Source organism: Dromaius novaehollandiae, chromosome 1, assembly GCF_036370855.1.
Source record: "Dromaius novaehollandiae isolate bDroNov1 chromosome 1, bDroNov1.hap1, whole genome shotgun sequence".
Taxonomy (NCBI): domain Eukaryota; kingdom Metazoa; phylum Chordata; class Aves; order Casuariiformes; family Dromaiidae; genus Dromaius; species Dromaius novaehollandiae.
The window spans coordinates 188343351-188369395 of record NC_088098.1 but is presented as its reverse complement, the minus strand read 5'-3'; the positions used below and the strand labels follow the sequence as shown (position 1 = coordinate 188369395).

At 37.0% G+C, this 26045-nt stretch overlaps 1 protein-coding gene across 8 annotated transcripts in view; it reads left to right on the top strand.

The window, feature by feature from the left end:
- Positions 1-24353, top strand: part of LOC112988164 (RCC1 and BTB domain-containing protein 2) — a 37318-nt gene extending 12965 nt beyond the window's left edge. For all 8 annotated transcript variants that reach the window (XM_026108429.2, XM_026108425.2, XM_026108428.2 and 5 more), the window contains 10 exons: positions 439-589; positions 2695-2861; positions 3566-3724; positions 5619-5726; positions 7723-7865; positions 9563-9753; positions 12990-13116; positions 16199-16335; positions 16931-17061; positions 20385-24353. In XM_026108429.2, the coding sequence (XP_025964214.2) occupies positions 439-589; positions 2695-2861; positions 3566-3724; positions 5619-5726; positions 7723-7865; positions 9563-9753; positions 12990-13116; positions 16199-16335; positions 16931-17061; positions 20385-20525 (1455 nt within the window). In that variant the 3' untranslated portion in view covers positions 20526-24353. The remainder of the gene's footprint in view (positions 1-438; positions 590-2694; positions 2862-3565; positions 3725-5618; positions 5727-7722; positions 7866-9562; positions 9754-12989; positions 13117-16198; positions 16336-16930; positions 17062-20384) is intronic.
- The last annotated feature ends 1692 nt before the right edge of the window (positions 24354-26045 follow it).

The following is a 26045-nucleotide window of genomic DNA, read 5'->3' as shown; positions in this document are numbered from 1 at the left end:
TTATGAAAGCCAGAACTATGTTAGTATACCTACAAAAGATAGTGTACAGAATCAGGAAAACATTTTGATCAATTCATATTGAAAATACTTCGGTAGTAATGGTTGCCTACCATGATCAGAGGATAAAGAGAAGATGAATTTAGACTTTTCTTGCAAGTGCATGGTGACAGGATAAGAGGCAACGGACACGAACTGAAGCATGAGAAATTCCAATTAGATATTAGGAAAAAAAATTTTATTATGAGAGTGGTTAAATCCTGGAACAGGCTGTCCAGAGTAGTTGTGGGATCTCTGTCCTCGGAGGTGTTCAAGGCTCAACTGGACATGGTCCTGAGCAACCTGATCTAATTAGATCTGTTTTGAGCAGGGTGTCAGACTAGATGATCTGTGGAGGTCTCTTCCAACCTAAATTATGATTCTGTGATTCTTTTATAACAGGTTTTTGTGCTTGGCACAAACTGCAGTGGGTGTTTGGGAACAGGTGACATCCAGAGCACTATGGAACCAAGGAGATTAGATACTTTATGTGGCAAAAAGTTAGCCTGTCTGAGTTATGGAAGTGGCCCTCATGTTGTTCTTGCTACAGAAGGTAAAGTATGATTGTTAAAGAATGTTACTTTTTCATATAGGTCTATTTTAATTATTCTAGCAGATTGTGAGAGATTTGTGCTGGAAACATAAGAAATAGGATTGGTACGGACATTCTAGGCTCTCAGGTTCAGTACGTTTTCATGGGTCAGTATGTCAGCTAGCTCTTTTCATAGCCAGTTCTTTTCATAAGCCTTTCAACCTCAGCTTTCTTCTTATTACTACTTCTGGAATGTTTTTGTCAATTAAGTTTGGAGCTTCTGATTGCATTCAAAATGTCTTAGTGGCTACATTATGCCTGTATGTTCTTGTGCCAATGCTGTCCTTTAGCTAAAATGCATCTCTTTCCTGTATTTACTTCTGGATGCATTTTAGAGACCAGTCATGTTGTCTCTTGGCTAAACAAGTCAAGCTCTTTTATTTTCCTTGTCTCATTGGTGTTCTGTCATCCACATCACACTGGCAGCCTTCCTGTGTATCTGTTCATTATCGAGTACAAATGAGTAATACTGTGTTCCCAGTGACGTTCTGTCAGGACCTGACTGATGTTGTTAGTATTTCTCTCTCTCTCAACTAGAGAAGATCTAGTTGACTAGTCTAGATTAGATGGTTAAAGGTAGGTGAGATGAAATGTGTGGCTGCTCTTTAGACTCAACTGCATTCCACCATTTTCTCCAGTCTTCAAGGTCACCCATCATGGATGCTTCTTAAATCTACATCCATATTTTCTTCCCAGCTTTGTTGCTGGCAGATTTCACTGACACACTCGTATCTCTTATCCAGGTCATGAACTGAAGTATTGCACAAAAACAGTTCCAAAACTGATCCTTGATGATTTCTACTAGTAACTTTGTTCACATGAGCAACTTCCATTCAGCACAGCATCTTTTAACCTATCTTTTAGATAGCCCTTGGCTATTTCACAATTCTTGAATTAATCCCTGTCATTCACAATTCTTCAATTAATCCCTGTCATTTGCAGTTTATGGGATGTGGTTCTATGTGGCCCTATTTCACATATTTACTGAAGTTTGTACCCTCATGGTGGTGAAACAAGAAGGAGGTTGGTTGTTTTTGACAGGATAGAGCCAGTAGATTTAAGCTGTTGTAGAAAAATAGTGAGTTAGTGTAGCACATTCTGCCTTTGCAGTTCTGAGGGTGGAAATGGGAGGCCTTCTTCTTAGCGAAAATATCAGATAAGGAATCTGGTGGTCTCTTTAGAAATCTGAAGAAATTGTTTTGCCTAGTTTTCCTGGAATAACTGCACAATTTAGGTTTAGAAAATCATGACGGTGGTGGACAAGATGAATGTGTAACTGCTATTCACCAAATCCTGCACTACTGTACCTAGAGGACACTTGATTTAAAACATGAAAGTAAGTTGTTTTTTACATAGAGAGTGTAAAAGTGTTAGACAGCTTCATGAATAACAGGCCTATATATGTACATTAAAGAGAATCAGAAGGACTATACCTGATAATATTTGTAATCCAATGACTGTAGATGCTTGGGAAGTACAAGGGGAATGGACTGCAAAAAGTGACCAGGCTCACATTTCCTCTAAAGTGCATGTTTTTTCTGTTGCCACAGTTGGAGACTGAATTCTGCATTAGATGGACCGTTGGTCTAACCCAGTCAGACATTTCTTACGTTCTCAGTAACATGTTTCTTGAAATACAGGGTGTGCATAGTATTTTTAAATGATAAGTATCACCATCATGTAATTTCATATGAGCATCTTCACATATATTGCAAATGAATGAAAAGTTTATTTGAGCATTTCAAAAGTAGGAAACACAAGACATAGAAATTTTGTTTGATTGGAGTAAGAAATTGGTTAGTAACAAAGATAGAAATTGAAATGGGGACTCCTGATGGTCATTTCATCTTTTATTCTTCTGTACTGCACTATCTCCTTTCTTTTAGCTATCTGATTTGTTTTCTAAGATTATGGCATTGGTATGTGGGTTTAAGAACCAAAGAGATCATATACATACTTAACTATGTACTTTGTTACTGAATTTGACTTTTCAATTTGTAATTGTATGCTTTGTAGTCACTGAAAAGGTAGAGATTTTAAAACAGCTTTTTACATTTTTATTATAGAAGGAGAAGTGTATACATGGGGTCATAATGCTTATAGTCAGTTGGGCAATGGTACAACAAATCATGGTTTGGTTCCCTGTCAAGTCTCTACTAACTTGGTGAACAAGAAAGTCACTGAAGTTGCCTGTGGCTCTCATCATTCTATGGTGTTAACATCTGATGGAGAGGTGAGAAGAACTAGAATAAATCTCTCTTTTCTCTTAATTAAATTCAAACATCTGAAAACAGGAGAACATGCAGCACCTAGTGCATTACATCCTGCTTCTTGCTATCCTCACAGTGCTGATACAACACAAATGTTTAATAAAAATGGAAAATCTGTTTGGGTCTATCCACTTTAAAGTGCAGGACATTGATTTTTGTGTGGCATCTGCTTGTAATAAGGGAGTATCGTTTCTTTGCAGAGGCCAGCCAGTCACCTCCTACATTATTACCCTAGTGTAGTCTCTTAACAACATTAAATCTGCCATTAACTAAAACCATGTTCATGTAAGGAGTTCAACCCATTGAAGTGAAAAGTTTTTCTGTGATTTACTTTGAGGTGTCCAATTAGCCATTCTATTTTGGGTTCTGGAAAACTAAAAATGTGGATTCTTCCAGTGCCGCTGTCAACAAATGTTTTAAAGCACACCCACAGACTGAAAAAGTGTTAATAAAACTGTCATGTTGCCTTTGCCTTTGACTGGAGGAGCATAAAGGAGTGGAATATATAAATAAGTATCATATTTCTGATAGAAACAGTTAAATCATAAACCTGTGTGTTTTCCCAGATCTTTGATGCAATTTTTTGTGTGTGTTATTTCTCTCTTAGAACTCAGTATACTTAGAACTGTATTATATAGCCTTTTTTATGACGATTCTTTTACAACAGGTATATACGTGGGGTTATAATAACTCGGGCCAGGTTGGATCCGGTTCAACAGTTAATCAGCCAATTCCTCGAAGAGTTACTGGCTGCCTACAAAATAAAATAGTAGTTAATATAGCCTGTGGACAGATGTGCTCTATGGCTGTAGTAGAAAATGGAGAGGTAAGAAATCTTAAGTGAAGTTTTCTGACTGAATTTTATTTTCTTTTATGTCATATTGCAGAATGCACATTATTTTAATACCTGCCAATAATGTGCTATAATAGTAAAAAGCACTGAAAAAATATTATCTCCAGATTCCCTCAAATCTACCCGCTTGTACTATTTGTAAAAATCTTTGTCAAATTGTCCTATATATTCCTGCATACATAAGCACATCTTACTCTCCATGTTTGCTGTAGTTTTTAGTAGGAAATCAGAGTGAAATGGAAAATTGTTCACTAATATTTGCTTTTTGATAATGGTTTATGAGGTTACACATAAAATTTATCAGATATAGCTTTGAATCAACTGCAGAAGTTGGCTTTTAAGCTGAAGAAATTCAAGTGTTGTATTCTGAATTTACTTGCAAATGCAGTTCTCCTTTGAGGAGAAAAAGCATTGTGAAGTTCAGGAGATTTTTACAAATTTTGGGATTAAATCATATAGAAACTATATTATATATTTTATTTATTTATTATTTTACTTAACTGTCAGTCCTACTTCATGTACAGGATATTTGGAAGTCAAATTTCCTATTTTGGCTTCTGCAGTGTTTCTATCCATGGTTGCATTTGTGCTTCCAGTAAACTAAACAGGTGCAGTGGATGACCAGTGATGAAGCACTAGTACCTGGCTTGTGAAGTTGTCTGTAGTCCTAGCAGTAAAGAGTGATAATTTGTTTTAATCAATTGGGTTGACTGTGGTATGACTATAAAGACGTGATAGGATCTCTTAGTCTGACTCAATTTCACATCATGATTTCAAATAAACATCTGGTTTTATTATTCACTGGACATTTCATATTAGTCTTATTTTCTCAAATGTAAAAATAACTTTACGTTTGTATCACTGATTTACTAATTTTAGAGCTGGTATTATATTGCTAGCAAAAATGAAAGTGCCGATTAATGTGTTATTCCACTGCTGTCTTTGTCATTCACAGAAAAATAAATTATTCTGTATGTGCTAGAATCTTAAGTATCAAGTATGTGAGAACATTCAGTGAATGCTATCTTCATTTTCAGTGCTCAGTACATATTTTATCTCAAGAAAAAAAGAGAGAAAATAAAAATACAGTTTATATATTAGTTCCCTTGCAAAACCACTTGAATCACTCTCATACTGTTTCTATTCCCACCTCCCTGGTCCTGTGAATGTTTTGAGGATATGAAAGTGATGTAGTGTTCCTATTGCTTTAGTTCATCTGAGCTGAAGATTTTAGGCAGACTAGATCCTCTTCAGATTCACTGCTCCAAGCAGTTTAGACCTAGACTGTTTGCAGAAAACAAGAAGACGTGTTACTGAAATTATCAGAGTTCAGTATTTCCCTTTTTTCTTATATACAATATAAATGTGTTAACAGTCTACTTGAACTGCTTGACATAGTTTCCAGTATATAGTTATTTTTCTGTGTTTACTTTTGTGTTAGAGGATTTTTGTATGAGAAATTAGCTCTTTGAAAGAAGGAAGTACTCATGCTGAATTTGCTCTGTGACCTGGGGAATGGCCCTGTGAACCATTTATTGTCCACTCTTCATTTTAAAGAATTGTAGTTTTACATAATCTAACCCTTACAGAGCAAGCTGAACATGAAGGGATAGAATTTTAGTGGAGGATGCAGTTTGTGTTATTAACAGATGCTGCATCAAAAATTTGTCATTTAAGGTGCAGAAGAAACAACAACAAAAAATGTATACACATACATACATATATATCTGCATTTAAAGTGCAGATCCTAATGAAAGGGAACAAGGAGATATTGAAGAGAGTTACTATTACAACTATGAATTACTTAAATTTATTTCTAAAGAAATTGATAATAGCAAATAGTTAAATCCTTGTCTTTGTTTTTAAGGTTTATGTCTGGGGTTACAATGGTAATGGCCAGCTTGGACTGGGCAGCAGTGGCAATCAGCCAACACCATGCAGAATAGCAGCTTTGCAAGGCATTCGTGTACAGCGGGTATGTGTGATGTCTATATGTCAAACCCTTTATGAACAACTAAAAATACAGGGTATAACTAAGGCATATTTTACATCTAAAAGAGATAGTCATTTATCTGTTTTTCTAAAGTGCAGTTTGTTGGAATAAAAATGTATATCTTAAAATGAACCTCTGTTAGCAGGGGAGAAGTTATGACCTGGTGGAATTCAGCAGGAGTTTTGTCACTGGTTCCAGTGAGGTCAGGGTTTTACCTAAAGAAGACTAAGAAATTAGAAAGGCTTAGTCTTTTTTTCCTCTGAAATTTATTTCTGTTAGTGTAATAAAAAGTAAGTCATCTTTGACTGTCCTATTCTTCATTAACCCCTATCTTTTTCTGGGAAAATGCTACAGTTTATCATTTTGTCCTTCTGGCAGAACTGAGTATCATTTCTAGAACTGCATACTCCAGGCACAGTGACTAATTGGTGTTTGGAGTCTGAATGAATTGTCTCCAACTGCTTTTGGTCAACAATGGCTGTGAATCAATGGTTGGTCTTGATCTTGGGTGGTATTTGTATTCTACCAAATAACTGGGCTGCCTTCAGTGTAACTAGCAAACTAATAACTTCTTTTGACTGAGTAGAAATATTTAAAGTGACTGTAAAATTTATGCTAAAAGTTTTAATCTCATTTATCCAAAATAGAGGATACAGTTAGGAAAATGACACGTTCTGCTAGACATCATTGTTTTTGTAATCTAGTGAAGATTTGCAGGAGTGTTTTGAACTTTGGATCCTAATTAATACATTTACTCAGGTAGCAAAGGATTATTTTTAATCTTTGAAAATAAGTCATATAATTAGATGGATTTATATTTTGTTTCTAGGATGTGGGCAGTGGCTTTGCTAGGAACAGTTGCTGTTGGAGAAAAACATAATAAAGTGAATATTATTTTCACCTGTATTTATTCTCCTGTTTAGAGAGTATGAGCGCTCCAATAGTATGTCTTAGATCCCATTTCCATCCACTTTATTTGCTTGATATCCATTAATATCAATCTGTAGACCTCCAATCAGCAAATCACTTAGGCATATACTTAATTTAAAGCCCATCATGTACTTCATGGAAGTCAGTGGAGCTATACACATATTTATGGTGTATCTGCTTTGCAGACCATATAAAGATACATGAGCTAGTTTTGAACAAGCTAAATTGGCTACTGATAGCCATCTAGCTGTAGTAGGTTACATTAGTTCATGCTGAGCAAGACTGCTGCAGGTAATTTTGCTGCTTTGTGCACCTCCATATGGAGTACTCTGCAACATATATAGATTGTGAAGTGGCAGTTTGGGCCACCTTACCCAGGGTGCCTGAAGAGGTGTAGCTCAGCAGGGCAGAGCGCGATTGCACGAGAGGGGGTGAGTTGGCATCAAGATGGAGAGTTCTGTCTCTTCTCTTCCCTGGCTGGCTGTTCCTGTTGCTGATAATGTGCCAGTGCTGGTGGTCCTCAGGCCCAGCTATGGAGAGGCTCCTTCCAATGCTGTAAATTGTCTCAGCAAGGATCCGTTGAGCTCTGGCACAAGATAAGGGACACTTTGATGTAGCTGGCAGGAGGGGAGGAGAGGAGCAGTCAGGAAAACCTCGCCTATTTTTACAGCAGTAAGCTGTGTATATTGGAACAGTTGCCCATAAAGCAGGATCGACATAAGACTTAATCTGCCTTTTCCTCATTTTACAGCATAATGCTCTTATTTGCGGTACAATCTTCTTTCTCAATTTTTAGCTATTCTTTTGCTGTTCTCTTGAAATTATCTGGCAGGTTTCCTCAGTGATACATTTTTTTCCTTAAAGTCACTCATCTTCTTTGCTTCCCTTTTTAGTAATCTTATCTGTACTTGTAATTTTTGTAATTTTTATCAGATGTTTTTGCACTGATATAGAACCAATAACATTAATGTACAACATCACATATATCTGTCTATATTAACTTGCTGTCACATAAAAATAAGATTTTTCCTTTTATTATTCATTATAGGTTGCCTGTGGCTATGCACATACGTTAGTGCTAACAGACGAAGGTCAGATTTACGCCTGGGGAGCCAATTCATATGGCCAGTTAGGTACTGGGAATAAAAGTAACCAGTCTTACCCTACAACAGTAATTGTGGATAAGGACAGGTAATACCTATATTCTAGCAGTCAGTCATTAGTCGGCATACTCTCAAAAGAGCTGCAGAAAATTATGGCTCTGTCAATTTATTTTTGGAAGAAATAGCCTATAATTTTTTGCAATGGTTCTTTTACAAAATTAAACACGAACAATTTAAAAATTTGTCTGACATATAAAATCAGTGAATTAAGGTTTGATTTCTCCCTGGAAGTGCTTGAATCCTCCCTGTAACCACCCTTGTGAAAGAGAAACTGTTCTGAGCTTAAACGTGCTGTTTCCTGCTTCAGCTCACACTGTACGTTACAGGTCTTAATTGCAGTTTCTCTTTGGTTGTATAATTTCATTGCTTGAAGTCAACAATAAAAGCTGTATTGTCTCTGAATATAAACTATGTTTAAATATGCTGGTTTTGTCAAGGAGTATACACAGAAAAAGTGAAGAGCGGTCACTGGCAATTTGTGTTAGTTCTGCTATTAATGTTGCTGATAAAGTGAGAGAGAGAGAAGATGAGGTGTTCTGTCTTGATATTGTTGCCTGAAAATGAAGCTTAGCTTTTTACAAGTTAAATATTCTCTTGTAGTCCTTGATAGGTGGTGGCACAGTTATTTCTGTTGCTAATGCAAAGCTGTGTCTTTATGTGGCTAGAAATTTAAATATGTTTCTTATTACTAAGGTCTTGATTTTGACCTCCTATTGTGAATAATTAGAAAAGTGTGATGTCCTGTTACGCTGCTGTCTGTATCCATTATTGTAAGGAAAAGGCAACTCCTCTCTGGCGATGAGGCATGGCGTGTTTTTGAAGGTTGCTATTTCTTTGTGTACGTTTGTGCTTTTGCTTAAAACGTAACTGGATTTTTTCCAGATGCTTTGGCTGCAGTTGAAACGTTAGCACATTTTAATACAAATTTTAATTTTCTATATTGCCTTTCCCTTTCGTTGGCCAGAATATGCATTTCTGATGGCAATGAGAGTATTACCTCACTAAAGCCTGCAAGATTGGTATATGCAGCTTTAAACAAGTTGTTTTCCTGCTATTTTCCCCAGGCAGCTGGGAAAACAAGTAAACAAGCAGTATTTCGGACTGTAAAACAATGGATTGTGTAATGTTGTACACAATGGGAGTTTTGAAATCCTAAATGAACTTTAGGATTAGTGAGATGGCTTACCATAGCTAAAATGTATTTAGAAATAATATTTAGTGCTCTGTTTGGTTCTAATTTTTCATTTTGAAAATGTTCAAAAAAGGTCAAGTCCATTAAGCATAAGTAATAATAATGGTATGAGTAATGACACTTCAGTATTTTAATGTAAAGAAATATGTTTAAATTGCTGGTTTATAACCATTTCCAATAAACAAATAGGAAAAAAAAGCTTTTCATTAATTTTCTCTTGTAAACCGAAATGCAAAATCACTTACCCAGCCCTTTCTGCTTGATGTGTTGCAGCAGGCGTAATGCTCTGCTGCAACAGTGTCTCCTCACTCCCCAGATGCTTTTTCCCAGGATACTTTCTAAGTGTACACTATATGAAGAAACATTGATAACCTTTTTAATTTTGCCACTTACGGTAGGAAAATATTCCTGCAATCTGAAGTGCGTTGCAAAAATATTTTATACCAGAGAAAGCGAGGAGGTAGCGAGATTCTTTCTTGTATTTTGTTCCTGTGACAGTAATTGGTTTTGTTCTTTGTTTGCTGTGAATTCAGAGTCATAGAGATTGCAGCTTGCCACTCTGCCCACACTTCGGCTGCCAAGACCCAGAGTGGCCAGGTGTACATGTGGGGCCAGTGCCGTGGCCAGTCTGTGGTCCTTCCTCACCTCACGCACTTTGTCTGCACTGACGATGTGTTTGCTTGCTTTGCTACCCCCGCCGTTATGTGGCGTCTTCTATCAATAGGTGAGCTTAAATATTTTTTATTGTAACATTTTTAGCCATGCATGTATTTGAAGCCTAAACTTAGTTTGTTGCAAAAATCTCTACTGGGAAGCATAATTTTAAACATGCATAAATAGTAGTTAATACAGAATTGTAAAATTTGCTGAGGCCTGATGGCAGTGCTGAATGACTGTCTGTTTTATTAAAGTGATTTATTTCTATGGGGAAGTGCCTTGTTTTGTGTGGGAACGATGGTCTGAATAGCTAGTTCACACAATCCTTTCTCTGTAGTCACTGAGTGTTACTGTACAATGGCCATGATGGGTGAAGAAGCTGAGTTTGGAGACGTGAGGGAAACATGAAGGAACCATTTGATATCCTTTCTGTGATATCCTCAAGTATGAGGATACAATGAGGGAGCCAAATTCCTGTGTTCAGGAGTGACCGTGAATGCTTAGAAGTCAAAGTCTTATGATGATGAGATGGAAATGATCATGACCTGTGCTTCTGAGGAGACTAGTTATTGGATCTCATATACCCAATTAACATTAAGATCTGTCTTGCTGGCTTTGACTAGAATGAGTTAAGCATCGTCACTAGAACGAGGCATTTACAGCATTGCCTAACAGAGAGCTCATTCTTCAGCTACAAATTCTATTCCATTTTTGTGGCTAATAATGTTACTGGCTTCTCTGGCCTAATCAAAGATGAGACTCCTGGGTTTGTCTGTAGATGTCACCTGGGAGCTTAAGCCTGAAGCTTGCATGCAGCAGCTTGTTTATTTGTAATTTGAACTGTATTAAGTGCATCATGCTTCTGTTCCACTTCTGTGCTGTCTTTGTAATTGCTTTTTTGTTGCTATATGCTTTGGTCTGACAACTTTGTAGAACACTCTTTGCTCCCTAATGCCTTCCAAATGCTGAGGTAAGGCACTTTTGTTAATAGTACTCATATTTCAGCTTTGAGAGACTAGAGGATTAAATGGAGAATCCTGCCCTCAGGAATTTGTTTTGTCTAAATTCATGTTCTAGGGCATAGTCCAAAGTTCCTCATTTGCTCAAAATGTTGTCTAGGAAAGATTATAGAACTGAGTTGGGAAGTCAGTAGTGTTTTCTAGAGCGTCTTCTTCAGAAACATAATTTATATGCTTAATTATTATAGATATTATTAATATGTTAATATTTGCCTATTACTGATTAAATGTAAATTATGGTACTGCATTAAAATCCCAATTAATGAGGCAGTTCATTCACATAAATAAATGTATATCAGTTGTAAATTCTGAATAAAAGTATCCGTAGTATGTTTAGTAGTAAAGTTTAGATTTTTCTTCCATGAAAATCAGTTATTTTTTGAAGAAAATGTGAGGTTATTATTAATTGTAGCTTAGCTGCAAAACTCAATTAAATGTTTATTCTTATGTACACGGACAGAGCTCTGAGGCTCTTCAGCTTCTGTTTCTTCTCGTCCAGTTAAAATATTATTTCATGTTACTGAAATTAACTGCAGTGTTCTGGGAATGCATTTTCTTTCTTGTCGATTCCCACATCCCAGCTGATCTTCACTGCAATTCTTTTCTTAATTTCCCCTCCACTTTTCCTCCTGCCTTTTCTTCTCGGTTTAGTGCAGAGTATGGAGGAATTTTTCAAAGGAGAACAGGGGAAGGTAAGAAGCAAAACCTGCCTTCCTCTATATTTCACTTCTCAGTGAAGAAGACTGCTTGAGACTGAATTTGTCTGTTATGGTTTTCCAGTGCTTCTTTCTGCCAAATTCACCTTTTCTTGTCCTCTTCTAAGAAATATTTCTCAATTCTGAACCTACTCTTTTCAACCTCTCATTTCTTCCAGTCCCTTTCCACAGCAAACAGCAAAACAAGGAGGTTTTCTTCCCTGTCTTAAAACACTATTTTACTTTTTTCCCCTAAAAAAGAAAAACCCTTCCCACCATTACTGCCGCAACACCCTTGCAGTAGAGCATAAGTTTTCCATTGATTGTTAAAAATACTGTACTTAACTCAGCAGAGGTCTGAATAAATAAACGATGTCATACAGAATAAGAACTAATACAGTACTTTACTATAGCATGGTTTCAGAAGGATTTTTTTATTAATATATTTTCATTGGGATTTGTTTTTCTCATCCTTTCACCTGAAATCCAAAACATTTCCATAATTATTTCCCTATTGGATATAACTGGACATAAATGACATTCTCTAAATGTGTTTGAAAATAACTGTGCTAAACAAAGCGTGACAGTATCAAATTATGTGTTCAAAGTTTTTCTATAGCTTGTGATGGCGGTTTTTCCATTTCCAGCAGGGTAATATTCTTTCTTCTGGGTTGGTAGGCTACAAAATTTCAGGACCTAACATTTATGTAATTTTCTGTAGAGAACAGGTTATTCCTGACCCACAAAAGTTGAATAAACCAATAATAGGTATTCGTATGGTAAGGGGAAAAAATGTTATCTGGGTTACAAATGAGGTTTGGAGGGTTTTACTTTTTTTTTTCCTCAATATTAAAGAAAATAGTTCTTTGAGGCTACCCAATATGATCAGGAATTGGAAACAGTTCAGGAGATACAAATTTGTATGCAGACAACGGGTGACTTGTCAAGCCTGTGTGGTAACTTGATCTGCAGCTGTCACGTCCACTGTGGCCCGTTTGTCTGTGTGATACAAACAGGAAAGACATTCATACAAAGAATGCTGGTGACACCATAACTCTGAGGAGAAAATTTCGAAACAGGCACTGTTAGTATTTACCTTTGAGGGTGTTGTACCAAAGAGTTTTACATGTATTGATTAGGTAATCACTTTATTTTGACAGTAAGATAATGTTCCCTCATGGGAGTCTTTTAGCAAATGTTACTGTGATTTTTACTGAGCTTTTAAGTGTTTTATAACAAACAACTTTTTTTTAATAATAATTTTGCCAGTAACAATTGATAGTAGTTGCTATCAGATGCAGCATTAAACTTCTGAGACTGTTGATGTTTTTTCTGGCCTCATACAGAAGAGTTAGAGGAGTGGGACTTATTTTTGATAGGGATATTTGGAGTAGAGAACTAGCAAGGACTGAAGAAAGCTGCACTTTATTTGCTTTTCTAGAGGTTCATACTGAACACACTATTTTTGTTACTAACTTTAAAGGGAAGCTGTATTTACTAAGAGTGTTAATTGCTGATGTAAACCCAGGATGTTGTTATAAGTGATACCTATACTTACTAGTCACTATTAATTCCTCTTTATATACTAGAGCCTGATGACCATCTAACAGTAGCCCAGTCACTGAAGAAGGAATTTGACAACCCTGAAACCGCAGACCTGAAGTTTCTAGTGGATGGAAAATACATTCATGTTCATAAAGTTCTTCTCAAAATTAGGTAAGGCATAAACTATATAGTTTAGTCTACTATGCTGAGTAATCACTGCTTAAAAATCTTGAGTTAGGCTTACAAACTCCCTTTTCCCCAAGTCATGAGATTCACTTGCTTTTCTTAACTGTTAACTTATTTTCCTCATTTTCTCACTGCTTAGAATTACCAAGCATGCTGCTTACTACCAACCTCTTCCACACTTTCCTCCATCTGATGTCTATCCTCCTGCATGTTCCTAAACTGTCCCAATTACTAATGACCTTTTCCTGCTGAGTAAAAGGCTCACTTACTTATCTTTTTTCTGCTGCATTCCCAGTAGTTAATCAGTTTCTCCTCCTTTCTTTTCTTGGCTTCCTCTACTGATATCCTCAGTTTTATTGTTTTTGTGTTTATTCTTGCCTGCCTGCCTTTATTTTGACAGGGCCCTTCAGTTGCTTCAGCAATTTCTGTAGATGCTCTTCAAATTATTATTTCTTCTTTTCTGTCAGATATATCTTTTTGTTTTAAGCCTTTTTATCAGTTAATTTGAATTTAAGCTGGCTTCTCCTTTTGTTTTTTCAGCTTTTTGCAAGTTAACACCACATCACAGTGAGATTTGACATATGCAGATCTACTGAGTAATCACTTTGTTATTAACATACAGAGATCAGTTTGTTATTGCTGGCACAGCTGCTGATAGGTTATACTAGAAACACTGTTTCAGATCTCTGCTGCCTTGTGAATTGTTTCTGCTCCATCCTCTTTATTATTACAGTAATTTTCTCTTTTTCACTATTTTCTTTGTCAAAATGCTTGGCTACCTCTTATTCTAAAGAGGTCCTGCTTATCACCATTTTTCTTTTCCTGCTTCTGATCCTGAATCCCTTTAGTGACTTCTTGTATATTACTACATAACATTAAAGTTAGGTATTAATTCTTGCTTTTTTTTTTTCTTTTCTGCTGTCCTGTTACTGCTTCAATTGCCTGTATTTTCTTCCCTTTACTGTTTTCATCTCTTGTACATCAGGCTTACTGCTTATTGTGTATCTTTTTTGCTTGGACTGCCTTATTTCCTGTCTGCCAAGTGCCCTTCATCAAATACCGCTTCAAATCTTCTGTCTCCCCAAAGCATTTCTGAGGTGATTTTTCTTGATAATTAGATGACGTGTAACTTTGCCTTAATTCTTTCTTATTGCTTCACTTTTCTTAGATTATATGGCATTCTAGGAAGAATATGTGTCCAATTCTATAAATGTATGGCATTATCAAACAATTTTTCAGGAATAATAGAGCGTGTGGCATAGTCTATAAAGTTAATGCCTTCTTTAACCCATATAGTCTCATGTTGCAACTGGTTGAGAGGATAATATATTTAACATGGTATTTTGCAGGATTCATCCCTTCCCAGAGCATTGTCATGAGTCCCATGCTGGTAAAAGTTCCTTTTTATTGTCCAATCATTTTTTTACCACTTGAGAAGACTTTTTTTGCCATCTTGTGCTATAGATATTGCTGAACTAGATAATATTTTCTGTGGTTATTAGTTTGTGATGGTGTTGAAATGGTAGGGCAGCCTCCAACTCAGTAAGAGTCTGGACAGCAGCATACTGCCTGCAGTAAGAGATGCATATGGGTATGTGGGTGGGAGGCATCTGCTCTGCCTTTAGCCAGCCAAAATGAGTTATTTGGTCTCCCTTTATTGAGGGAAAGGCACTCGAAAGGATGAGTTGCTCCAAGGTGCTTTGGAGATTGAAGCATGATAGTCCTTACAAAAGGGAAGAGAGTGCACCACCCTCTCTCTGTATCTTTTTACTTTTATGTGGTGCTGAGGGGGCAATTGTCCATATCCAAGTTCTCTTCCACAGCTCGGTGGTAGTTGTGGTTGCTACCACCAATACAGGGCTCAAGAAAACAAAGTGGTGGTGTTTTGTTTGCCTCTTCCAATTCCAGAATGCAATACAGGAACGTGGCAGAAGCTACATTATGACTTTTTACTTCTTTATGAATTTGACTTGATGTTTATCTACTTTACTAGAAAAAAAAAATACCAAGAAAAGAATTCTGTAAATAACAAAATTGAATGTAGAAAAGATAAAATAAGTAGTAAAATAAATAGATTACTTTTCATTTGTATCTAAGTTATGCTGTCTTTATGATGTGGACTTGTCCCAGAGACATTAAAAGGATAACAACCAAACTATTATAAAATACTTTTAGTAAAAGAAGAGCAAATTCAGGTGTGGTACAGTTATAGAGAAAATAATGGAGTATGAAAGTATCAAATTAAATTGTGGCTGTTCTAGGAAGTCGTTATGTGAGGTGGTGATGTTCACTCTCATCGGCAAAAACTTTCAAAAGTATCCAATAAATTCAAAGTTACAGAGTATTTTTTGAGGAAGGAATAACTGACAGTTACTGTGAGCTTGAAGATATAGAGTACAACTATCAAAGGCAATGCTTTTTGATTGTTTGTAGCTTGTCTGTCATGAGAATATTCAGACTTGTAAGAAAAAGATGATGAATTACATGGGTGAGAGCCTTTTTTAATTATAAGTACTTTAATTATAAGTATTAATGCTCAGATGTGCATAGCGTTTTATCTTGCATAATATTAAGTCCACATACATGGACTGTGACACTAGAATAAATACTATCTGAAATGTTAGTGATTGTTTCCCTCCTCACTAGATCGTGTTGGAGAAAGAGGTTGAAGTGTGAGAATTGTATAACTTATTTGTAAACTTATTTGTAATCTTTTATGAGACATGTAATAAAATAGATTTAATAGTTAATATATAACTCACATAAGAAAATGACATTAAAAATGACATTAAAAAATGCATGGATCATCCTTAAAGATATTACAAGTAGGATAAGGAACCTGTTGTAAACTACTAGTAATAGAAATAAAAGAAAATTCTGAAGTGTGAAGCTTATATAGAAAACTCTGAAAAATTTAACGTGTTCAAAACCAAGAACTCATCTGGCTAGATCTTTTGGTTATGTATTTTGTCTGCTATGACTGATTTTTTTTTAATCAACGTCTTGCTGCAGCTCATTTATCAAGCTTAACTCTTTACAGTGTGCAGCTCTTGTTCTTGTTTTGTAGGTGTGAACATTTTCGTTCCATACTGAATAGTGATGATGAAATTATAGAAATGAATGAATTTGCTTATCCTGTTTACCGAGCCTTCCTGGAATACCTGTACACAGACAACATTAGACTCCCTCCTGAAGATGCAATAGGTAGTTGCCATAAATGCATGTAACTCTAGGTTACTGTTTCGAAAGTTATAGTTGTGTGTCATAACAGGATGAGGAAAGCAAAGGTTGATCATGTTTAGTTTTATTTTTATTAGCACTTAAGTCTGAGTTACTGCTATATTCCAGATGTCAGGAAGAAGGGATGCAGTAGTAGGAAACATGAGTGCTGGGGGTTGAAATAAGATCAAAAGTTAACATTCAGGAGGGACCCCAACTTACTTTGCCTTAAAAAGTCACTAATGGCACTAAGACTTTTCTGTTTGAGTAGCTGCAGCAATTTGATCATGAATGAAAAGGGAACTGTTCCCTGTATGAATTAGGAGGACTTGGGTCACTAGCTGATACCTTGAATAAGAGGTATTATAGTGAACAAGAGGACAGGATGCTTGTATATTAATAAAAATGTCTCTTTTTGATACAAACCTTTTTTCACGACTTTTAAAAATAAGCACTTCATGTGGGAAAAAAATAGATCAAGCTTTCAATGAATTCTGCCTAAAATAACAGAATTGATTAATATGAATAGAAATGTATATGTTCTGCACAAGGATAGTTAAATATGTTTGCATTTTCACAGGGCTCCTAGATTTGGCAACACTGTATAGAGAAAACAGATTGAAAAAGCTTTGCCAGCAAACAATCAAACAAGGCATTTGTGAAGAGAATGCGATTGCTCTTCTTTCAGCCGCTGTCAAATATGAAGCTCAGGTATGGAGATTATTTTGATCAGGCAAACAAGTGTTTTCTGAGAAATACTGTTTAATAGAATTATTTGCTGCATTTAACTTATGAGATGTGATTACTATTAATTGCCCTCTCTGGCTTCCCAGACACATACTTTTCCCCCTTTTTAAGCTATAAAAAATGAAGTTGTTAATGTTATCTTTCTGGCCTGTCATCTTGTGCCTGTGAGTCAGGATTCTTAATCTGCTTCCTGCCTTGTCATCTAGCATGATGTGGTATGGGAATTTCTTGTCACCTTTCACTTCTCCACCTTTGGATCTTGCATTGTCTCTTGACTTCCTGAAGAAGTTCTCCACCTTCTTAGGTCATCTGTCAGTGTCTGGTACAGTCATCGTAGTACTGCCTTTTACTGTCAGTGGTGAATTTACCTGCAAAGTCTTTCCCTATTCACATTTGTGCTCATATCAAAAATCCGTCTGCACTATGTTGTTCACAATGAATCATGCTGACATGCAAAAAATTACCTATTGTTATTCCTCTCTCCATATCCTGTCACCTGGGCTGCCCTTGGCTCAAGAGCTCCTTGCCATAGGGAATATCTGGAATGTCTGACTAGCGCTCAACCTGTTATCAGCTGTACTGCAAGCACTTTATTTGCAAACAGGGAAATACCTCGAAAGATGTTTTCCTTTTCTTAACTTTTTAGTGCTATGCTATTTGCGGAAATAATGATGTGGTCATTTTTGTTAATCGAGACATGTATTTTAGACTTAGTAGCCATTGTTACAACTGAGCAGCTTAGTTAGCTAAGGAGAAGTCCTGATCCTTGTGTTCAGGATTCCTTTTGCTGTCTAAGAATAAAATTAAGATTGTCCAAAAAGAGAAGATGCCATATTAGAAGAGCCAAAAGATGTAGCTGAAAGTGTTTTTCAAAAATATTTGTTTTATATTGCTTTTGCCTGGCTGTGAGCTGTAGGACAAAGTTTTAAAGCAGGAGAGTCTGGGAATATAATCAGATAGACTGTTCAGGCACAGGCAGCCATGAGAAGGAAGGGATAGGAACAAAAGTAGAGTTAGGAAATGTTGAAGTCATCTATGCTGTATGGCAGCAGAATACTAAATGAGATGAATTTGTGTAGGGATTGCAAAGAGGAAGCCAGAAGTATACAATGAGTACTGTCAGTCAGATTAATAAATGAAGAGATTATTAGCTGGAGGTGGAGCCATAAAGACAGAGTTGTTGCCAAGGTATCAAGACTAATAATCAGTAATGAATGGCATGAAAATTGGGGAGCAAATAATAGGAATTGTACTTCCAGTGTGTTGTGGAGGTAGAAGTCCAGCGTATCAGGGAAGATGGGACCAGGGAGGAGGAACAGATGATCTGAGTTTCTTAACAGTGAAGTTTTCATTAAAAATTTACATTGGAGTTTCTCCTTTTATAAACTTTGCAACAGTTTTGAACATTTCAAGAACAGAAAGAGCTTTGGTTGGCCTATGTCAGGTGGAGATACTACAGATGCATTTAGGTGTATTGTGAAATTGTAGAACTAGCCCAAACAAAGTACTAGTGATTATAGTGACAGAAACACAATAAAAGGGATTGATTAGATGAGCAAATATATTTTGCCTCACTCTTCCTCTATGATTCAGTGTTTTAATTTGCATACATAGTATTTGTTCAAAATGTATGTAATATTTTAGCACAACCATAAGATGATGGTAGGTTCACCTGCCCTCAGTGCAGTGCATGTCGAACTCATGCGCGGATTGTTGCCTTCCTCCCCACACCCTCAACTCAGAGGGGATATAGTAGAACTGCTTCAAAGAAATGCAGGAAAGGCTTCTATATTAAAGATATGGAATAGCCTCTGTCAAAGGAATCACTAAGTAAGAGATAGTGCTCTTACACTATACTACATTAATATAGTAAAAATTGGTCTGAGAACCAGCTGCAGCGTATCAGACTTCAGCAGAAAATTGGGTCCAAAACTGCTAGGGTAGAAATGGAGAGCATAGTATGTCTCTAGAAATCATTGGATTATAAAAGAAACCTGGTATTTTGGAATCTTGGAAAGATAAAATTAATTCAATTTTTGGTCATTAAATAGTGAGCACTGCAAGTGAAATTTTATAGTGCCGTGTTTATCTGCCATTAACATAGAAACTTAACTGAAAACTGACTTGACTTTTTAACACACATCCGTTGTTAGAATTAAAAATGCATGATACTTTATCTTATCCTCAACAAACACAAAGATCTGCTTCTGCAGATTATTTTTAAGAGTACTTCTAATGTACACTGGGGCAAATTTTAGATTAATTATCTTCTATATAACAGAATTAAAAGCCACTGTTTCTCGAAACTGCAAAATTAGTGACCCAGATTTCTTGGTATCTGTGCTCCTCTTCACAGATCAGTACCAGAAAAGGCAGCTACCTTTCATTTTATTTAACGTAAAAGTTTGTTTTGACTAGTGCAATATATAGTTACCCAGATTCTGGCAGTGGCAATGCAGAGGTGTATTGAATTCTACGCTGTCAGTGCTTTCACTCTTCTAATCCTCCTTTTTACTTCAGTTTTCATTCCTTTTCTTTCTTTTCCAACACTTTCTAATGAGAGAGGCAATTTACTTCTGTACCTTTTTACCACTTTATTTCTTTTTAAGGGATATTTTTATGCTTCTTGGCTTCTGTTAAAGCTTTAGTTATGTCTTGGCAGTGGCAATACACTTGAAACATTCAATCTAAAGACAAGGCTTCAAAGGAAAATGCACAGCTATTCTGCTAAATTTCTTTCCAGTGTTCAGCCTTGGCTGCAATGTTTATGTAGGTCACATAGAATAAAACTGACATGGATTAAGAGGCTTCTTTTTGCTGTAACCTTTAACGAGTTTATAGATCACGGCTCATACTGCCAAATTAAGCTTGCTTTGCTGCTGTCTCCAGCCCGGCTTGCTGCAGAAGACAATTCATTTTTCTTCAACAGCAAGTTGTTATGTAGCAACCAACTTCAAAGGGGACTGACCCAGTACATGGAGAGAAGGACTGACACTGTGAGGAGTCTAAGTGGGCAAAACTTGCTGTATGAAATCACTGTTGTATGGCCTAATGGCTTGTACCTGTCTCATGCTGAATATCTAAGCATCGCTTTCGCTTTAGCACCAGGGTCAGCAAGACCAGGACAAGACAAAACCATTTTTACTATCTAGAAATCCTAGTTTCTAGATCTCTGCTGCTAGTCTCACTGAACACTAATTGGATGTTAGGATCCATGCATCTTTCATGGCCAAGCCAATGCTTTCACAATACTGCCAATTTAACTAATGACCTCAATTTGTTCCTAGGACTTGGAAGAATTTTGCTTCAGATTTTGCATAAACCACTTAACTGTTGTTACACAAACTCAAGGCTTTGCAGAAATGGACCATGACCTTCTGAAAAACTTCATTAGCAAAGCAAGCAGAGTGGGAGCATTCCGCAATTGAGGCCTGACTGCCATCGAGCTGAAGAGCATGTCCTCTTCCATTCTAGAAATACTCCTCCTTTGCAGCCCTTATCCGTGGTCAGAATGTCAAAGGTTTGAAAGGAGAAGGTCAGTGCACATTGTCTTAGGAAATGTGGAAGTCCACTAGTAAAAAGTTTTGTAAAGATGGCTGCAGCATAGATGTACGGTGAGAGTCCATTTGCCAACATTCAGAATTTAAGAACAAAAAAATCTAAAACAGTAACTAGCATTTTCCACTTTAAAGAAAGAAAACTGTTATTTTTGTCTTGCCTGCCTGTTTTGGTTTTGTTTTGTTTTTTAAACCCATCTGCATTTATGAGACAGTGACTTGTTCGCTGCTAAAATGTTCATAGTATACCTGTGTCACAAAACTAAGTTAACATGCTACAGTAGACTTCTTTGTGCCTAGTTTATCATCCAGTGAAGATATAAACTTGTTTTTCTGAATATATGATAAAGTAATATAAATTCTTTAGGAAGAGAAATTTTTCTAATGGATAGGAAGGTACATCTCACTAGGTGTTTATTTATTTGGAGTGTAAATATTTAACCATCAAGAACTTGCATTGGATATTACATTCATTGCTCTAGACAGAATGAAAAAATCTTCCTTTGCATTATACTAGGTATGTTCCCTGGCACCCCAGTGGGGCAGTAAATGTTCATAGTATTTGTCAGGACATGGATTATTTTGCTGTGTGTTTTCATAGTCAGAAAACTGTCTCATTGCTTGTTTCCGAGAAAAAGAAACTTGAAAAAATATGAAGGAAAGGGAAATTCCACTTGAGGTTTATGTGTTTGTTCCCATCTTACTATCCCCAGACGTAAGAGAAGTGGAGAAAGAAGATGGACAGTTTTAAAATGATAAAATGGTTTTATGATTAAATCACAGAAGTGAAACTCACACACATTTTCCAGAGGGCAATAAGGACACCTTGTTCAAATAAACTGCAGTTTGTCTTTACATGCCCATTTTAAGTGCGAGGAGTTGCCCTCTGCACATGCCTCTCTCTCACCATTGAGGGGGACTGGATGGCTAAGTTAGACTGGATGGTTAACTTCTAAATGGCTGAAGTGAGTTAAGATTAAATCCCACCTTGTGTTGCACAGAAGGACATTTGCCCCAATACAGAAGATGCTGAGCTAATGAAATGTTTACTTGAATTTTCTAGCAGGGACAATTGTATATTAACGCTGAGAAGTTATTTATCTTAAAAGACTGGATGAAGTGGCTTTAAGTAAGTTCCTTTTGCAGTATTTTACAACTGGAGAAGGCAAGAAGTTGGATGGCTGTGCTCAGTAAACTAATATAATTAGTCATGTGACCTTCAGGCAAATACTTTCTCTGCCACAGAGTCCTTCAATGACCAACTGTAGTCCTCAAAAGCTGTCTGCAAGTACCTCATTGCCTTAAATGATCTCAAACTCATTTCTAAAGTGGAAGTAACTGTTCTTTATTATATCAGAGGAACATTTCCCAAGCAATCATGTTCCTTTGGAAGGAAGCAGAAGAGAAGTAAGTCCTGGGAGAAGAAGATGAGGAAAAGTGTCATCATGTCAGTCTCTGCTGGTTATGACTGAAAGGTCAGGGGGAGGCGGGGAGAAGTACAGGTGGTAGAATTTACTTCGGAAAAGGGCCAAAAGTAAATTATTTTGGAAAATGCTGTGTTAAAAAATCATTTGCATTTGAGGCATTTGCCTCAAACCCTCACTGGAAATATGCTGGATCATCTACTTCCACTAGGCTTGTTTTGCCATCCCCTCAGTGATTAGTACGACTTCCTCCACCAGCAGAAGTCCATACTTCAGCTGCTGTGTCAGTGTTTTGTATTCACACAGGAAAACTGGTCAAAAAATTTTGCAGTACATAATGCCATTTCATCAAAACTCAAACTGCCCTGGGGAAAAGATTTGTTTTGATAATTTGGGGTTGAAAAGCACTTGACTCAGGCTCACAGATAAAAGTTAATGCAGACAGTAAAACAATATCCAGGGTAGGGCACAACTTTATTGCAAAACTTAAATGATAGCATTGCCCTATGTCTGTGCTCTGACAGGATTTGTACCAGGCTCTATGTAACCCAAGATGGGAATTCCAACATATTTGGTTAAGCCAAGGACTTCTGGGGTGAAGGCTCTGGCTCTTTCACCCTTCAAGGCTCAAGACAGAGTTACCAGATTCACCTCCCAACATGCTGAAAGATGTTGCACTGGCGCAGCCCAGTGCTTGGGTAGCAGCTCCTACCGAAGCCTGCCCCGCATGCACTGCATTACACTGGCACACATCCCAGCTAACTAGGAAATTCAGCCAAGTGGGCATCCACACTGGACCTGGCCTGCGGGCGGGAATCGAGGCTGTGGGCACTGAACCAGCAAGGTTTATAAAACCTTCTGGTGACATCAGTGAGCTCAAGGGCCTCTGTGAGTACAGAGGAAGGGCAGAAGGTAGACAGACACCCGGGCAGCACGTAGGCCAGCCCTGCCCTCATCCCTCTGAGTGGGGCAAAAGACACTCTGCACCCAGTTACCGTGTTTGAGAAATGCTGAGTAAGTTCCACAATACATACCAGAAGGGTCTCTGTAAAAAATAACTAGTGACAGTTCCTTTATGTAAAACAATGTGAAATGTTGATTTTGGTTTTTTTGTTAACATCTGACTAAAAGCAGCCTCTGCTCAGTGACCAGCCTTGGCTCCCATATCACTCTCCTAAACTGGCTCAAGTTCATAATGCAGTATTTCAACAAACCAAGACACTCAAATTGAAACTACTGCAATCAAAATGGTGCATTTCCTTAGTGAGGCAGTTTTGGCTTAATGTAACCAAGGGTGCCATTTTTTTCTATTTACTTCCTTCCTGCTCATTGTTTCCCCACCTATTGTGCAGATTACAGCCTAGTTTGAATGTAGGTAATGTCAAAGCCTATAATTTTCAGAAAAATCATCTCTGGACCGAAGGGGTTCTAAAGATCCGCTCTGTCAGTACTGTTTGTTTATTCATGAAATATGTATTGTTTGACCTGGATGTGATAGTATTACATTCATAGAAACCTTTATTTTTTTAGCTTTCATTGCATGCACTTTCCTTGGGACTTAAAGGTCAATGCTTAAAAAAAAAAAGATCATGGCCAAAAGCAGCTTAGGTGGTCAAATTTAGATACGTGTGCATAAATGTGTGTGAAATCCAGTCCTTCAAATAGGCATGGGACATGTCAGAAGAAATTAGGAATGCATTTTAGCATTGCGAGGTGGTATGCAACAAAGCTTCGTTTCTGGATCTTGAATGTTAAATACTTAATTAAGAGGGTATTTAAAAATATTTTTTAGGCAATACAGATAAAAAGACAAAAAATGCAAATAATGTCAAGCATAAAATGTTTCTGGGGATCCAAATAAAGGGGGATCTTCCATTTAAAAGAAAGAAAAAAGTATATAAACTTTCTGAATTAAATGGAATTTGAAAGAAAAAAAAGTAACAGATGTAGGATCATTTAAATGCTTCTTAAGTGATTCACGTTAAAATCCAGCATTGCACTGTCATTTAGTACCGACCTCTGGAGTTTTATTACAATGCCTGATCACTGTGTAAATTGCTGTTTCCATATATAAGTTTCTATAAGATCTGAACACTTTCAGTGGGCTTTCCTTGTAAAACAAAGCGTTTAATTGCCTCAGAGACAGGAATCATTAGCTACTACCTAATGATATATAATGTTTACAGCCTGGACATAAAAATATCCAATTTCATATTTCCGTATGAACTTACCTGCTTTTAACAGACCATTAATAAAAATGCCATAATATTTAAAAGTATGAGTATTTTTTTCTTTCATTGCATTAGAAGTGAAGCAAGTCCTACATATGTTTGCTCAGATTTATAAATGGATTTGACTATATAATTAGTACTATGGGAAAATAAGAAATAAAAAATAGCTGTTCAGGGAGGTATTTTAAAGATCATCTGTTTTCTTAAGGAAATAACTGCTACCAAATAACCCCTTTGTAAGCAGAATGAAAACAGAGTCTGTAGAAAAAACAGAGCTGGAGAATTTGCATAAGAAACGTGTTTCCACCTTTCAAAGAACTTAATGCTCTAACGAATTCAAGAGGATTAATAAAATTGTCTGTGTCCTCAAAACACCAGGAAGTTACCCTGAAGCAGATGTGCCTTATGACCAGCTTAAAAAAAAAAAAAAATTTAGAATATTTGACCTTGTACTTTGTCACCAGTATCACACAGCCAGAATCTTCTCCAGCTGCCCCGTCACTTCACTTTTCACACAGATCTCTGTCTGCAACAACAACTATACCCGAAAACATGCAGTTTACAGCTTGCCATGTCTGTCTGTTCCGGTAGGTGCAAGGAAACCTGCTACTTACCACAGCCTCTCCGGACTAGTATTTTCTAAGCACAGAATACTTCCTTGCAAGTCTTATGCGCTGAGAAAGAAATTGAAAGAAATTGGACAGATTTTTCCATAATATATTCCTGTGACTCGTAAGAACAAACAGCATTTGGAAATGGAGGGCAGAAGCAAGAGATTAAAGTGTAAGTTTTAAAACTGCAAAGAAACAGGCTGGGAGTCCACTCATTCATCCAGAGCTGTCTACCCAGGCAAGCTAAAAGCCTAAATTCCCTTTAGAGCCAACAGAGACAAAAAAGGCCTTCCCAAGGTGCAGTTCACCTGATTGAACTTTACATGTCCAGCTTAGGATGAGACAAATGGCTCTCCACAGGTGCACGCTTCTCCAAACTGAATAGAGGAGGAGTCCAATCAGTGGCAAAACCCCTATTACTAGGCACCCAAAATGCCTGTCACATTTTCTATCCAGTTCTTCTACTCTGAATTCCAATTTTCTTTTTTTTTCTGGAACATAGAGCAAGACATTGATTTCTTCAGAATGGCATAGGGTTTTGAAACTAAGAATAGTACTCTCAAACACAGTAAGATTTTAAAATCTGATAAAAAGCAGTTGTAATATGCATTTATTGACATATGTATCTGCTTAAAAATATGACTCTTACGAAGTGTTTTTAGAAGGGGTAGGGACCTGCAGGTTATCAACTGCATTTGGTGTCCTAAGCAGTACGTCACAAATGCTGATTCTATAAATAACAGCGAGCGCGCAGCCGAGCTGTGAGTCATAGGCACCTCTGGACTCTCACAAGGCAAAGACAGGAAGGGTGCGAGGCCAAGTGTCAGAGGCCAGACACCTGCCTGGGAGGGAGCAGCTACGACTTACACAAGGGCTTTGACATACCAGGCTTCTTTCAGTAGTTCTGAGAACAAAAAAAACCCAGCTATGAAGATCAGGGTGGTGAAGTGATGTGAACACTTGTAAGTATAAAGTAGAAATCCTTTGAAGGATTTCTACGAGGGCCATCACAATGACCCAGATCATGAAACAGGCCTATGTGTGCAAAAACCATTACCAGGGTAACCTTGGAACAAAAAATCTTACTAGAACATTTTCAGATCAAGTCAAACTGCTGCCAGAATG